Genomic DNA, 17,343 nt, shown 5'->3' with positions numbered 1-17,343 from the left:
TACCACAGTTGCTCCCAGGTTGGTTATCCGGAGGAGAAGTCTGGATATTATTTGAAAGGGGGGAAAAGCGTAGTGTGTTCCCTCCGGCCAAGGTTGGCGGAGAGCGTCCACTGCATAAGCCTCCGGGTCTGGCCTCCAGCTGAAGAAGCGAGGCAGTTGACGGTTGAGTCGAGAGGCGAATAGATCGAAGGATAGCGGACCCCAAAGCTCTTGCAAGAGGAGAAAGATTGATCGTTCTAGTCTCCAATCGCTGGAGTCCCGAAGATATCGAGAGTTCCAGTCGGCCACTGAGTTGAGTGTACCCGGGATGTACTCCGCTATAGGAGTGATGTTGTGGGCCAGACAAAAGTGCCAGAAATCCTTCGCGATATATGCCAAGGCTTTGGACCTGGTGCCCCCCAGGCGGTTGACATATTGCACCGCTGCAACATTGTCCATGCGAAAAAGAATGCAGTGTGCGGGAGAGTGAGGCATGAAGCTCTTGAGAGCAAACAGAGCTGCCAGTAGTTCTAGTGCATTGATATGGAGGGATGTCTCTGCTTGTGACCAGGTCCCTCCTGTAGAGGCTACGCCGCACCGTGCGCCCCAGCCCAAGCGGCTGGCATCCGACTCTATGACCACATCTGGATTGGGACTGAATATGGTTTTGCCGTTCCACTCGACGGCATGATGAAGCCACCATTTCAATTCCTCGGTGGTCTCCTGACAAAGAGGGATCTCGTCCGAGTATCCTAGGCCCTGTCTTAGGTGCATGATCTTGAGCCTCTGAAGGGCTCTGTAATGCAGAGGGGCTGGAAATATGGCCTGGATAGAGGCCGCCAATAAGCCCACCAGCCTGGCCAGAGTACGTAGGGAGAGGCATCCCCTGCGAAGGGCAGAGCGAATCTCCTTGCGGATGAGCGTAAGTTTGGTCTTGGGGAGGCTGAGGGTAGACTGGATGGTGTCCACTGTAAACCCTAAAAACTCCATCTGTCTGGATGGGATTAAAACCGACTTGTCGTGGTTGATTATGAATCCTAGCCTCTGTATGAGTGACATGGTCCATGACATGTGTAACAGAGCTTGGGGTTTTGAATGGGCCATAATGAGGATGTCGTCCAGATAAATAATCAGGCGCACTCCTCTGCTCCTTAGAGCTGCCACCACGGGTTTCATGATTTTGGTGAAACACCATGGGGCGGATGATAGGCCGAAGGGGAGGCAAGTGAACTGCCACATCTTGCCCTTCCACGGGAACCGCAGCAAATGCTGGGAGTCCGGATGTATGGGGACCGTCAGATATGCGTCTTTGAGATCTACTTTCACCAGCCAATCCCTGGGTTGGAGAAGGTCTCTTAGGAAGTGAATCCCTTCCATTTTGAAGTGCCGATACTGGACGTGTTGATTTAAACTTCTGAGGTTGATCACTGGGCGGTAGCCCCCCCCTTTTTTGTGTACTAAAAATAGGTTGCTGATGTAACCTGGGGAAGAAGGGTCCACCTCCATAATGGCCTGTTTGGTAATCAGGTCCTGCACCTCCCTGTCTATGAGAATGGTGTTCCGTTTTGCGAAACGAATGGGAGGGGGAATGATATTGAGGAGTGGCCGGGTAAGTAATTCTATCCCGAACCCCTCTACAGAACTTAAGATCCACGCGTCTGCCGTAATCGCAGACCAGGCGTGGGTAAAATATCTCAGCCGACCCCCCCACTGGAATGTGATCGAGTGTGGTGTAGTGTAAACTCACCGGTATAGGGTCTGGATCGAGGGTAGCCGCGTCCCCCACGTCCGCGCCAGGGTCTGCCTCTGGGAGGGAAGAACGGTGCTGGTTGAGCCACCGGGGCGGAGTAGGTTGGAGCCTGGTATTGGTATTGGGCGGAATTTCTACCCTGTGGCCTGTAAAAATTAGCGCGGCCGGCAGAACGGCCTCTACTTCTGCCGGCCCTGTTGAAAACCTTATTGGCTCCCGTGCGTCTCAATGAGTTTTGCGCTTTGTCTAAGCTGGAAAACAAGCCGACAAACTTATTGATGTCCTTTATGACCGAATCCCCAAATAGCATGCCCTCGGCCGATGGGCCGGGTTCAGACTCTGCCAGGTGTGAGAGTTGGGGATCCAGGCGCATCAGGATGGACCTGCGCCGTTCTACTGAACATGCCGTATTGGCGGTGCCTGCTAAGCATAGGGCTCTTTGCGCCCAACCCCTCAGTTGTGGTAAATCAACTGCTTGTCCCGAGGTTACTGCCTGCTCGGACAAGTTGAGGATTTTGGTCAATGGTCCCATAAGATCCAGGACGCGGTCTTGTATTGATCGAAAGGACCTCTCTATGCCCTTCTTTTGAAATTTACCTGTTTTGATCAGGTATTTTGTAAGGACTGGGTCTACCTCCGGGGTAGCCACCACTTTCTTGGGCAACGAGGGTCTGGGGCACTCAGCCCTCAATTTGTTGCGAGCTGTTCTGTCCAGGGATTTCCTGGCCCATAGCTCTACATACTGTGCCACATGTGGCAGGGGTGTCCAATCTCCGGAACGCGGGTGCGTAATCGCGTCCGGGTGGAATAATGGTTCCCCCAAAGCGTCCAGGAGGACATCGTCCTGCGTAGCAGGATTGGCGATTGTGTCAGTCGCCATGGCCCCAGCATCATGATTGATAGATTCGGAATCTGATAACTCTGATGCGTCCGAAAAGTCGGCTGATTCCTCCGCAGAGGAATCCTCGTAGGAGTCCGGCTTAGTTCTTCTAGCGGACCTATACCCCTTTTGAGTCTCCCTGGGGTCCAGGGGTCGAGCAGAGTCAGATAGATGCTGGGGGCGGTGGCCCGTGGTAGGGGCTACCTGTTGCACGCTATTTTCTTCCCCTGCCGGGGAGTCAAGTACCACCAGGGTGTGCTTTCTTTTGTGTAAGACTTTACCCTTTTTTAAAGGTGGTTCGCCGCTCTGAGGCGGCGGTGTAGGTACCACAGTGGGCTGTAGAGCCCAAGCGGGTGAGGCAGTGGAGGCCAGGGCTGCTTGGATGGACATTTGAATAATATCCTGCAGTTGTGAAGCACTTAAGGTATGTGAAGTGCTATTGGGGTTACTTTCTCCATTAAGGGATTGAGGGTTAATCTCAGACATTTCAATATAAATATCTAGTCTGTAGAAAGAGAATCAAATAGTGCAGGAATAGCACTGAATGTAACTAGAATTATATATATATATATATGTTCTATACTTATCCGCTGTACAGTATCACTATACTGTGAATTTACTGTAATAAGCAGACTGGCCCCCTCAGTGAAGGTTATAGACTATAGGTCTGATATACCCTGCTATGCTATAAAAAAAAAAAAAAAAAAAAAAACCTGTAGAGATAGGGATGTAATAGGAGGGGGTGCGAGCGGTAACGCTATTACCCGGGAAGAGCAGGGGAAAAAATACTGCTTCAGGCTCCAACTTGTCCTCCCTTCCGTAGGCGCCGAATGGCGACGGAGGGGAGGGGAGCTTGGACTGTCCCAGCGGCCCGGGAACGAAGTCTCGCGAGACTTCGGCCGCTTGGCGCTGATTGGAGGAGCGCTCGGGGAAGACGCTCCGCCCCCCCCCGAACGCGCGCTGTCTGTAGTGAGAGCTGAGGGAGATGTGTTCTCCCTCAGAATGGCGGAGACATGCCAGGTACGCAGCGGGGGAGTCAGTAGGGTACTGCAATGACGCTGCTGGTTAGAGTGTCGGGAAAAACGCGATTTTAGAGGGAAAAAATTCTCCTGTCAGAACAGCGATATAGGGGAACATAAACAGTGATAGGATATCACAGTGGTAAATAAGATGGCAAAGGTATATAAACTGGTATATAGTATACTGATGACAAGAGTAAACAGAGGGAAGAAAAAAGACACAGGGATGGAAGGATCCCTGAAGTCCCCAGTAAAAAACTGACATCAAACTGATGATAACAACAAAAAGTACTTATCTGATCCTGTGAGCAGAAAGAAAGAGGAGGAACCACCACAAGCAGTCCCCTTTTATGGAGACCCCCGTTGGGGCGTGGTTAGTGACTGCACGGACTGCTGGGGGTGGTAGTTGTTTTAGTTTTGTTTTTTACACTGAAGAATTTTAGAAACACATTTCTGCTGTGAGCATTAATAAAAGAAAGATAATGCATAAGATATGAGCCTCCTGTCTGATATATAATTTTAGTTAATATGTAAAGTATAAAAAAGGCAGTTTATTCTTAAATATCTCTATGCAGTGGGTAACCAACTATATGATTAGGGAGCAAAATCTCTAATCCACTCAGAGTAACACACAAGAGATACACCGTATATACAATTAGAGGTTGAATCTGATAAATATCAATAGACTAGATCGTATTTCTTATTTGAAGAAAAAAAAAAATGAGACTGTTTTTGCTGAATTTCAGACAGAACTGCAAAATTATATGCTGGCCATACGAAAACAATGTCTTTTTTCAAATAAAACGTTTGTTCATTTGTTTTTGATTTTCTATTAGTTGGTGGAGTCAAATTTGATGTTCTTTTCAACCACAGTGATGGGAAAATTCAAAGACAATATATTTGTTTTTTGTCCGGAAATGACATTAAAGCCTCGTACACACGCACGGTTTTCTCGGCAAGAACCAGCAAGAAAACTGCTGGCAGAGATTTCTTGCAGAGTATACCGAGCGTGTGTACGAGGCTTTCAGGTTTCTCGTCAAGAAAACTGCCTAAAAGAACCTGCTCTCTATTTTCTCATTGTGATTCTTGGCAGAAACCCGAGCGTCTGTATACTTACCTGTTGCCGTGGAAACCCGCACATGCTCAAAATGACTTTGGCGCATGCGCGGTAGCTTCCAAGGCATAGGTAGGGTGTAGCAAGATGGCGGCGACGGCATCGAATGTGACGAGCGCATGCTCGTCTTAGTCGATGACGTCACTGCATTCGTGCCATTCAAAAGAACGGCGGTTCTTTTGAATGGAGTGTCTGCACACTCGGCCGGCAAGAGAATCTTGCCAAGAATCTCTTCAGGAAAAACAAAGTTTTTTTTTTCCTGATGAGATTCTGGGCTGTGTGTACAGGGCTTTAGTTTAAAACAGAATGTTAAAAGCAAGTGACATTTTCAAATTACATTTTTTTTTTTCTTCAGCAAATGTACGAAGATTTTTCATATAAATATTCTCGTCCAAAAATGTATACGATAAGGCTCGGTTCACACCTATGCAGTTTGCTTTTGATCCGTTTCTACACTGCTTTTGCATTTTTGCGCATGCAATTTTTTTTTTTTTTTTTTTTTTTTTACTTTTTTCTTTTTGGCCAGTTTGTTGGGCAGATTAAAAAACGCAAATTGCTGTAAAAACACACAATGTTTTTCTGCAGCTTCTCCATTAAAGTCTATTGAACCAAAAAAAGGTGTGTGTGAGTGAGAGAGAGAGAGGCATTGCTCCTCACACATTCACAAGTTCTTAGGCACTTACTGACATGTATGGATGGTGTACTGAGCTGTATGTGTGCTGCACTTTATTTACTGATATGTAAACAAATCATGCATTCTGTTTTAAGGCCGATTAATCGATTTATGAAAAGTCTACAACTATTTTCATAATTGATTAGTTGTTGATTAATCAATTAGTTGTTTCAGACCTAGTTCGATGTAGATGAGTACCCTTTCCATATAGAAAGTCTCCATTGACAGAATGTGTCAGATATTTAGCAATCACAGGGCCGCATACAGCTAACTTGAGAGGGGCTACTTCCCCTGGTGGAAAGTGACTGGGGACATTGCTTTTTTAACCCTTTCTCTGTAACCTCAGCTGCACAGATGAATGACTAGGAAGTGCTCTGTGGCTTCCTGCTCATTCACAAACTGAAGCATGGTGCATGAAGCAGTTTACTATGCTTCAGTGATGAATAGATACAAGTTCAATTGGTACCGATTGCTCACTGTGGTCAGGACTGGAAGGGACCAGTAAATTACATATTTACTGGCCCCTTCCCCCCCACTCCATACTGAAATATCCCCCTGTATGCCCACAGCAGCTACCGGTAGGAAAGGGATGCTGGCAGTGCTGCAGGGGGGAAAGGGGCACACAGGGGGTCCCGAACAGCAGATGGAAGGGGTTCATGTGCCAGAACCAATCCCCCTGCAGTGCAGCCGGAGGGAAGATTAAGAGAAGCTAGCAGCGCTGCAAGGGGAGGCAAAAGAGAATCAGTGTCTGCAATAAGACAGTACAGACGGTCCCTCCACTCAGCAGGTGCCTGGGCCCCCCTTTTGAACTGATGGAGTCCGGGCCCAGTACAGGGGGGCTGGCTGTACTACCTTATCAGCGGCCCTGTATGTAGCCCATGGTATTGGCAGCTGCTGTCTGCAACTAATGGCACAATCTGCTAGTTTCATAAAGCTGAAGTTTAGGTATGGCTATTTTTTGCATAGTTGCATTTTGTCCAGCTTGGCTCAATTTTAAGTGTGCATGTGCTGTACCTGGTTGATCCCTGTGGAAGCTAATAATCCACTATAGTAGACAAGGCTGCTACTGTGATCTCCGCTAGGCACCAGGTCCCACCCCCAAGCGGCTGCCATGCTGCTTCATGAACACAGAGAATCATTCACTTAGCATGAGCGACATTTAGAGAACACTTTACATTTTCTAAATGAATGCAAACCCTTCTGTGATTGGAAGAGGTGAATAGGCAGGGCAGTGATGTCAGAATCGCCACCTCATCCATTCAGAGAATGTGCTCCAGGAGGTAGTAGTGGTCTCTACTGCAGTGATTTCCAGCTTCCATAGGGATGGCTGGTATGGAATACGCAGACTTGCATTGAGTAAGATCCTAGATGGGCCAGTGTAACTATCCAAAAATAGGTTTTAAATGAAGAATGGAAGTGGGTGTTTGTCTGAGTAATGAGTACACCAGGCATTCCTTGAAGAGATTGGAAATGTTCAGGGGGAATTTGGGTGTAACATGTACTGTGGTGTTGGTGATCAGGAGGAGGGCCTTTGAATCTGTAACTGTGAGGACCCAAAAGGGTTCCCAGACCTTTGGAAATGTGCTGACTGTCTTTTTTCTTATAAGCACCGTATCGCAAGCAGTTCTGAATGCATTTTAAAGGTTTTATTTACCTGTAAATGTATACAAAGGAAGAATCTATTGAGCCAAACTATTCTTGGATATATAAATATTGGAAGCTTTTCAGGAACACATTTTATAATGTCTTTTTTTATTTTATCCTAGATGTGGTGGAAGCTTTACTTGCACAATCAAATATTGAGCTAAACCAGCAGGTAAGCATTTTAATCTATTTTGTTGCTTTTGACTTTCAGGCTGTGAGAAAATGATTTGTTTTAGCTGTAAATACACATGCAGCATGGGGGAAGGTGGCCTTGTCTTTTAAGGTTTATAGTTGCAAAGTAGGACTATTCTTTTAGGTCAAGTTACAGTGGAACCTCGGATTGCAAATAACGTGGTTAACGAGCGTTTTGCAATACGAGCACTTTTTTTTTTTTTTTTTTTAAATCCTAACTCGGTTTGCAAGTGTTGCAGGATTCAATCCAAAGCGGTGTGCAGTACTGCGTTTTGGCCTGAGGTGGGTGGCGCAGGGAGCCGATCGGAGCAGCTCAGAAATACGCCATTCCCGAACCTTTCCCGAGGTTTGCAGAGGTCAGCCGAGCTGTCCTCTGGCCTTTTCGTGTGTTCCCGTGGCTCTCCGGCGCCCCCCACACCTCTGGCCTCATGCGGGATTGCATGCCATTGAAGTCGACACGGAACAAATTATTTTAGTTTCCATTGACTTCAATGGGGAAACTCGCTTCAATGGGGAGAGATTCTGTATGCATGACTGTTTGTTTCTCCCTGCCTGCCAACATTTTTTTTTTTTTTCCTCTAAATGTACACTGAGTTGTGCATGCTCAGCTCAGTGAACAGTCCCAGTACAATTGTTTTTGCCCGGCTGAAGTAACTCCCATGCACATGTGGTTGGAGTTATATCATCTAGACCTGGCCAATCGAAGCAGCCAAATACTCTGAACCCAGAAGAATATTTGAAGAGCAGTTTACAGTGCACGTCTGTCATTATGTTCAAATATGCGGAGCATGCATGTACATGATGTCAAAAACTCCTCCTGGGGGGCTTCACGATTCTAAAGCAGTTTAGTTCCACTTTAATGAGCTGGCATCGTGTCTATGGTTCATATTTAGCTCTAATTACAAATCATCACAGTTGTTCATTAAAATGGTTGTAAACTCTTATGCCACGTACACACGGTCGTTTTTTGTCTTGTAAAAAAACGTAGTTTTTTTTCATGAAAAAATGACGTTCTTAAAACTTCATTTTAAAAAACGACGTTGCCTACACACCATCGTTTTTTCAAAATGCTCTAGCAAAGCGCGGTTACGTTCAGCACGTACGGCGGCACTCTATCCCATTCAAGCTCGCGTTATAACTTGCTTCTGAGCATGCGCGGGTTTAAAAACGTTGTTTTAAACGTCGTTTTAGCCCACACACGATCATTTTTTATGACACAAAAAACAACGTTTTGAAAAACGACATAAAAAAATTGAAGCATGTTCGAATTTTTTTTTTTTGTCGTTTTTCAGAAGACATAAAACAACGTTTTCCCCACACATGGTTATTTTAAATTACATTTTTAAAAATGTCTTTTTTTTTTCATCACAAAAAACGACCGTGTGTACGCGGCTTTACTTACTCATTGACGTGACTGGCCTCGGTTGATACACAGATATAATCCTCCTACATAAGTTGTACTCGTTTTTATCTGCGGCTATCTTTCCCCTACATTCAAAGTGTCGAATTCACACAGAATCTCTCAGCTCTGAAAAGTAGGGGGCGGAGAACTGAAGTTACATCAATGAGGAAATCTGATTGGAGGGAGGGGACACCCCCCCTCTTCGTACAACTCACAGGAACAGAGTGGAGGCTGTCCTGCCCGTCACCATTTGCTTCTTGGTGTTAGGAAAACTCTATCAGAAGTGACTCATGCTGATGGGCCCTGCCGGTGCTCCTGGTTACTCCTCCTTTACCAATGCCCTCAGAAGCCAACTGCGTGTGCTCACTCCCAAGCCGGGCTCTATGCGTCCATAAGACACCTTAAGCCGTGGTTCGACCTTGCCCTCCCCTCATTGGTTCACTGGCTGTGATTGACAGCAGTGGGAGCCAGTGGCGGCTCAGGTGAGTATTAGGGGGGACTGTGGGCAGAGCAGCACACAGAAGTGTGTGTGTGTGTGTGTTGGTTGGTTGTGTGTTTATTATTAATTTTTTTTTTTTTTTAAAACCTACATACATTGAATGTGTAAAAACCTTCAACCACTTTAACCACTACCCGATGGCCGTACGACTTTATACGGCCGCGGGGTGGTTCTGAGTCTCTAACAGGCCGTAAAAACACGGCCTGCGCGCGCATCCGGCGGCGCGCGTGCTCGCCGCATCGCTGAGATGCCGATGCGAGTGCCTGGCGGCCGCGATGTCGGCCAGGGACAAGACGTGGAGCTCTGTGTGTAAACACAGAGACCCATGTCCTGTCAGGAGAGAGAGGAGACCGATCTGTGTCCCTTGTACATAGGGACATAGATCGGTCACCTCCCCCAGTCACCCCCCCTCCACCTACAGTTAGAACACAATTTAGGGTACACATTTAACCCCTTCCTCACCCCCTAGTGTTAACCTCTTCAATGCCAGTCACATTTATACAGTAATTGGTGCATATTTATAGCACTGATCGCTGTATAAATGTGAATGGCGCCAAAAATGTGTCAAAAGTGTCCGATGTGTCCGCCATAATGTCGCAGTCACGAAAAAAATGCTGATCGCCGCCATTAGTAGTAAAAAATAATAATAATAAATTCTGTCCCCTATTTTGTAAGCGCAATAACTTTTGCGCAAACCAGACGCTTCTTGCGATTTTATTTATTTATTTATTTTAAAAATATGTAGAAGAATACGTATCGCCTAGACTGAGAAAAAAAAAGTTTTTTTTCAAAATTGGGCTATTTATTATAGCAACAAGTAAAAAATATTGTTTTTTTTTTTCAAAATTGTCGCTCTATTTTTGTTTATAGCGCAAAAAATAAAAACCGCAGAGGCGATCAAATACCACCAAAATAAAGCTCTATTTGTGGGGAAAAAAAGGACGTCAATTTTGTTTGGGAGCCACGTCGCACGACCGTGCAATTGTCAGTTAAAGTGACGCAGTGCCACAAGCTGAAATTTCACCTGGTCAGGAAGGGGTATATGTGCCCAGTAAGGAAGTGGTTAAGATGTGTTAATTTTTTTTTTTTTTTTTAAACCTAACCTTTTTAACCTGCAGTAAGATGAGTTGATTGTGGTTGGGGGTGGGCTGGGTGTCATCCTAAATTACTAGTGTCCTGAAAAAATCTTGGTCAGTTTGTTATACTGAACTAGAAAACACTTTTGTGGCTCTCAAGGCAGGTTTACCCAAAATGCAGCTACTGTAAGATTTTTTACATCTTCTAACAAGCAATTCTCATCTTCTTTGTCCAGAATAAGCTTGGAGACACTGCTCTGCATGCTGCTGCATGGAAGGGATACGCTGATATCGTAGAGCTGCTGCTCTTGAAAGGTGAGATTTAGCGTTTCATCATTCATGCAAAGTAATTATCACTTTCCTTTTTTTTTCGATGACAAAAGACCTCAGAAAAGTCATTTGTTATGACAAACATTCCTATTATAAATTTGTCATTAAGTAGCATCCATGGGAATTTATCTTTCTTGTAAATTGCATTCAGTGGACAAGTTTAGCTCTACAATGTCCACTGATTTATTGCATACATCAGTTATTGTTTAGGCACATTATTTTGCTGCGTTGACTGCTGTTTATTATTTATAGCCTTCTTAAAGAGATGCTAATCAACGTTTTTTATCTTTCTTTGGTATCGCAGCGATTTCTAAGAGACACTGTGATGGAATTGCTTTTCCTGGCTACATAAATTTGATCTATATAGGGTGCAATAAAAGTAGTTCCCAAGCCTGTCTGCGGGTTATGTGTCTCCGCTCTGTACTATTGGTGTGGTCACACTCTGCATCATGTCACCATCAAGATCTGTCTGTCCACCACTCGGTTCTATAACTGTGATCTTTGCTGTTCAGGAAGCCACTGCTTTACTTCCTGGCAGGCTGGGTTTCTGTTGTAATACTTTTTGACTGAGCACGGGCTGTTTGCATTTCATTGGTGAGATGCATGTGGCTGTAGATGTAGATTCTAACGTTCAAGTAAAGAAAATAGGTCACCTGGTTTTGTTAAGCCCTAGCCATAATTTTTATTTTGACTCTTCCTGCTCAAGAGTTTTATTTTTTTTAGGCTTTCCTTTTGTACTCCTAACATAACACAGAAGCATCCCTCTCTTGTAATCAGAAATTTGACCTTTTTGTCTATGGGTCCTTTTACATGGGTGTGCTGTGTTCCATTCAGCAGGACATCCATGAACGGCTCACTTTCTGGCTTTAAAGTAGAACTGGACAGATGTCACTTTTCTATCTACATTTAGGCAGCGGACTGAGTCTGACTAATTTTTGTGTCTATAGGTGCGCATTTACATCAAGCTACCTCAGATCCCTCAGGATCTGTCCCGGACGAGGGATCCACTCGCTTGCGGAACGGATGCGCTGGTGTTTCCATGGGATCAATTTTCCCTAATTTATGCGTTTCCTCCGCTGAAATTATTACCCCGCCTCCTTCGCAGGATAAAGTCTGAAGAGAAACCAGTGATTCTGGACGCTCCAGCTTGGCCCAGAAGGGCCTGGTACGCAGAAATTGTAAGGATGTCGGTGGGACATCCATGGACCCTTCCGCTTCGTCCAGACCTGCTGTCTCAGGGGCCAATATTCCACCCTTCCTTACGGTCTCTAAATTTAACGGTCTGGTTGTTGAATCCCATATCCTAAAGAGGAGGGGTCTCTCTAATTCAGTAGTATCTACTTTAATTAATGCCAGAAAGCCAGTGTCCAGGCTTATTTATTACAGAGTTTGGAAATCTTATGTGGCCTGGTGCGAAGCCAAAGGGTGGCATCCCCGGAGGTATCTCATTGGCAGAATTCTAGATTTTCTGCAGATGGGGGCAGACATGAAGTTGGTCTTGAGCACCATTAAAGGCCAGATCTCGGCCTTAGCAATATTTTTTCAAAGGCCACTGGCTACACATTCTCTGGTTAAGACCTTTTTACAAGGAGTGATCCGTGTTAATCCTCCAATTAAGACCCCCTTGTGTCCGTGGGATCTGAATCTGGTCCTTTCTGCTTTGTAGAGGCAACCCTTTGAGCCCTTTTGCTCACATTCCCTTGGTCCTCCTGAACAGGAAGGTGTTTTTTTTTTTTTTTTTGGTGGCCATAACCTCTGCTAGGAGGGTATCGGAGTTGGCGGCCTTATCATGTAAGGAGCCATACCTAATTCTTCACAAGGACAGAGTAGTCCTACGGCCTCATCCAGCTTACCTTCCTAAGGTTGTTTCAAACTTTCATTTGAACCAGGATCTGGTTCTCCCTTCTTTTTTCCCAGAGCCTAGTTTTGCAAAAGAGAAGTCATTGCATTCTCTGGACGTACTAAGAGTAGTTAAGATCTATCTATCTATTTGCTCAGGTTCAGAAAACAGACGTTTTGTTTAGACAGGCAGCGTCTAAGTCCACTATCTCCAAATGGATTTGACAAATCATTTCTCAAGCCTATGGCTTGAAGGGAAAGTTTCCTCTGTTTAAGGTTAAAGCACATTCCACTAGAGCGGTGGGTACTTCCTGGGCAGTGCATCATCAAGCCTCCGTGGCTCAGGTCTGCAAGGCCGCTACTTGGTCGTCTGTCCATACTTTCACTAAATTTTACCAATTGGACATAAGGGAAAAACAAGGAAGTCGCCTTTGGGCACAGTGTGCTGCAGGCTGCAGTTTGATTCTTTATGTCTGATGGCGCCTATTTTTTGGGGTCTCCCTCCCCTCATTGGCATTGCTTTGGGACGTCCCACATAGTACGGTAATTACTATGCTTCTCTGTGTCCCGTGATGTACGAGAAAGAAAATAGGATTTTTATAACAGCTTACCTGTAAAATCCTTTTCTTGGAGTACATCACGGGACACAGAGCTCCTGCCCCTCTTTATAGGGAAATTGGGACAGGTACTCCTGGTATGGGAGGGGTTATATAGGGGAGGAAACTTCCTGCCTTAAGGGCGTGCCAGTGTCCATCACCTGAAGGTAAACTATATAACCCACATAGTAATTACTATGCTTCTCTGTGTCCCGTGATATACTCCTAGAAAAGGATTTTACAGGTAAGCTGTTATAAAAATCCTATTTTTTTTCTACCTTCATGCATATGCATGAAAGTAAAAACCTTCAGCCTTTACAACCACTTTAACACAGGGATGATCTTTTTGCTTCCTGGAAATCAGGAGCTGTGCAGTCTGAGAAAGTAAAATGAAAACAAATCCAGATTAAATGTTCTTGTTTCGAGTAGCATTCATCTGCATAATGTTAAAGAATTCAGACAGCAGTTCTGCTTTCAGGACAATTTCTGCTGTGCTCGCTCCTGCTGCTCCTTTTGACAGTTCTCAGAATTGTGAAGTGAAAATAGAAAATAAATTGTTCAGAAGGTAACGGCTTAGTTAAAGTTATAGTAGTTATAAAGTCTCATTGATATGATTCAGATAATTTTGTTAAGTTTGTGTTTTATAAAATATATATTTGTTCTTCATCTTTCTGTTAATTTACTAACATCTGCTTCTTTTGATTAGGAGCAAGAACAGATTTAAGGAATAATGAGAAAAAGCTGGCTATGGATATGGCGACGAATGCTCAGTGTGCTTCCCTTCTTAAAAAGAGACAGGCACAAGGTAACATATGACCACTTGGTTTTTATTGTAGTAATAATAATTCCCCTAATCACTTATGCAACTTGTATCCTGTTTTTTATATTTAGTTTTATATTTAGTTTTGCACTTTATTTACTGCATATTTGCACTTTATTAGCATTGAGGCTCTATGCACTTATTCTTTTAGAACTGCATATCAATACTAGTTCACAGCACCGCACAGAAGGGACTGTCCTCATAGAGGGGGACACAAGGGTTAATTGTATCACATACACTGCTTATTTTTAAACGCTGGTCACGGTAATGCTATTAGCAGTGTGGCACATCAATGTGGATTTTTCAGAAAACACAACGCCATCTAGAACTTCTTTCCACAGAGACCTGATAGATCACTCTTCGGTCCATAGGTAGCGTCATTTACCCCAACACCTCTGCCTTTTTACATATTCAGAGCTCTCCTGCAGGGAGCTCATTAGGGGAGGCTGCAACCTTTTATATTTTCATGTATCCTAAGCGCGGAATCTCAACCTTTTTAACTTTATTGTAGTAATAAAAGCATTCCAATAATATTATTATACAGGATTTATATAGCGCCAACAGTTTGCGCAGTGATTTACAACATGACGGCAGACAGTACTGTTACAATACAATTCAGTACAGGAGGATTCTGAGCGTTGGAGCTTACAGTTTAAAAGGAGGGGTCAAGTATAACAAAAGGTAATAAGTGTGGGGAATGAGCTGATGGAGAAAAAAAAAGTACAGTTAGGTAGTGGCAGAATGGGCTCTGAAGAGAAGGGTTTTCAGGGATCGTCTAAAAGCGAATGGAGTAGGAGATGGTCGGACAGATTGGGGTAAGGAGTTCCATAGGATGGGAGAGACTCTGGAAAGGCAAGCATGAAAGGAGGTGACAAGGAAACTGGAAAGCAGGAGGTCTTGGGAGGATCGAAGAGAACAATTTGGTATTTTGAGAAAATGTTAGTGATGTAGCTGGGGGCCAAGTTGTAGATGGCTTTGTAAGTTGTTGGTAAAAGTCAATGCGATTTTCACTATCGCCGCACTTATTCATGGCTCAATACACACGTGGACCATCAGAAGGCTGTTTACCAAAGAGGTTCCGACTGCAGGTGTGAGAGGCGGTTACAGCACCTGTGTGAAGCTACTATTCACAAATCACTTCAAAGTGCAGTAATAGCTACCCATCCAAATTCACCTTTTATTAACCCTGTTACACTAAATTAGAATCTGTGTAAAAGCATTTGCTACAAACAAAGAAGAAACCAAAAAATATTCAAACAGTTTTCCTATGTCTGGTATTATCCAATCCAAACAGCTGGTGGTAAAGAATGAGTAGATCAGGCATATGCCATTAGCGGACCTCCAGCTGTTGCAAAACTACAAGTCCCATCATGCCTCTGCCTCTGGGTGTCATGCTTGTGGCTGTAAGAGTCTGTAAGAGTCTTGCTATGCCTCATGGGATTTGTAGTTCTGCAACAGCTGGAGGTCTGCTAATTGCATATCTCTGGAGTAGATGATCTCAGATTATGTCATAGTACAACAGCTGATTTACCAATCAGCTGGGTTGGTGTAACCATGGCCATGCGCACATCGTAGGAGTTATCTCTCGATGGGAGATACCATTTCACAGCCACAATTTAAACCTATACAAATACCGGAAAAACTTGACCATCAGCACACTGTAAAGCCTCCCCGAAACAGCGAGACACAATATGAGAACTACGGTCTCCCCACGCAATTTGTATAGGTTTAAATTGTGCCTGTGAAATGGTATCTCCCATCGAGAGATGCCTCCTACGATGTACACTTGCTCTCTGGTCTCTTTAGAGCCAGTTCACACATCTCTGCAGCGGCTCCGGTGCGATTTGCACAGGAGCTCTGTGCGTTGTTTGGTTTGAATGCTGCCCAAAGGTATAAAAATGCACTGATTACTGTATAAGTGAAACTGGCAGGGAAGGGGTTAACACTAGAGATGGTCAAAGGGGTAAATGTGTTCCCTGGGAGGTGTTTAACTGTAGGGGCAGTGAACTAACGGGGAGTAGAGAGAAATCACTGTTCCTGATCACTGATCTCTCTCTACTCCCCTGACAGTACAGGGATCTGCCTTGTTTACACTGGCAGATCCTCGTTCTGGCTCTCTGTTGAGCGATCGTGGGTGGCCGGTGGACATTGCGACCGGCGGTCACACGAATTGGCTTCGGCGCCGCGTGCATGCCAACTGTATCTATTACACCAAGTGCTGTACCGGTACGGTGATTGGTGCAATAGAGCCGCCCTGCCTCAGTATAACTGCGACGGCTGGTTGGCAAGTGGTTTAAAGTAGTTCTTAAGGCTCAATTTTTTTTTCGTGTTTTTTTTTTTTTTTTTTTTACTTTAGTGCATTCTCTGCATTAGGGTAATAAAATAGAGCAGGTAAGCATAACATGGTTGTTTTTTTTAATTCTTTCCTTTACAATCACTTTATCTTAAGACTTACGAGTTATGTTTTATTATTTATGATAAAGAGTTCTTTACTGATGTCATTATTCTAGATCAAATTAAATGATTAGAAGAAGCTAATGGCTATAGGCAATACAGTAACTGCTTCTTTGTACTGTATTTAATAGCATAACATATGTAAACAAAGGTTGCTGCTATTATAACTTCACTGTAATTTATTTCTCAGGAGTCGTACGAACGTCCAGTAATGCAGAAGATTATCTTGACGATGAAGATTCTGATTAGTTTTCGGCTGTAAAAAATAAATACAACAAGTTTAGCTGCAAATGTGTCATTCCAGTATGCCCCTCCATTTAAACAGGACCTAAACTATGCAACATCGACTGGATATGTTTTATTACTGTACCTACCATTTTTTTGTTTATTACATTAAAAACAATAGCACATTGTTTTTTGTATACTGTGCACTTAACTTTTGTTACTACGCCCTTTTGTGTTTTTTTTGTTTTTGTTTTGTTTTTTTACTTCTGGTTATACATACTGCGTCTGATTAATTTTTTTTTTCTTCTTCTTCTTTAAAATTTCCATGTACTTTTTTTTAAAATGACTAAAAGTAAAGGCTAACGTTTAATTAAAATGTTTCTACTTGTTAGACAATCAAATTGGTAATATTTAATTTTCGTTTTGCATATGTAATAAATGTTTCTTAAAATCTGTTGTCTGCTTGTTCTCCAAATCCAGGAGTTTTCAATAAGATTTTTATGTACACATCAAAAATATATACTACTTGGTCTAAAATGTGTGTACATGTGCCTACCTGGACTTGCTGGTATTTGCCTATATTTATAAAGCTTATTGGTGAATGTTACAAAGACATGAAATGGTATTGTGTGAATGTTCAGCAAATATTCAGTACATTTTGACTTTTTGCAAAACAAATTGAATGTTCTATAAGTTCAGCACAACTAGTAAACGCATGAGAGTAGAAATATGGAAGCTCCATTGCTACATAGTTTTTAAAAGGTGCATGCTCTGTGGATAATATTATCTGGGCTCTTGATCTTGGATTTACTGTTTAGTGAGTTATTGGAACAAGTTTGTAGGAATAGGTT

The 17,343-nt window shown here is 43.7% G+C and overlaps 1 protein-coding gene across 1 annotated transcript in view; it reads left to right on the top strand.

Annotated features, from left to right (window-relative positions):
- Nucleotides 1–16,945, top strand: part of OSTF1 (osteoclast stimulating factor 1) — a 60,887-nt gene extending 43,942 nt beyond the window's left edge. The window contains exons 7-10 of the mRNA XM_040356160.1: nucleotides 7,182–7,231; nucleotides 10,465–10,543; nucleotides 13,700–13,798; nucleotides 16,458–16,945. Of these exons, the coding sequence (XP_040212094.1) occupies nucleotides 7,182–7,231; nucleotides 10,465–10,543; nucleotides 13,700–13,798; nucleotides 16,458–16,516 (287 nt within the window). The 3' untranslated portion in view covers nucleotides 16,517–16,945. The remainder of the gene's footprint in view (nucleotides 1–7,181; nucleotides 7,232–10,464; nucleotides 10,544–13,699; nucleotides 13,799–16,457) is intronic.
- Nucleotides 16,946–17,343: the final 398 nt, after the last annotated feature.

This window comes from Rana temporaria, chromosome 1 (assembly GCF_905171775.1).
Source record: "Rana temporaria chromosome 1, aRanTem1.1, whole genome shotgun sequence".
NCBI classification, from domain to species: Eukaryota; Metazoa; Chordata; class Amphibia; order Anura; family Ranidae; genus Rana; species Rana temporaria.
The sequence above is the reverse complement of the archived record's forward strand: the minus strand, read 5'-3'. Positions and strand labels throughout refer to the sequence as shown.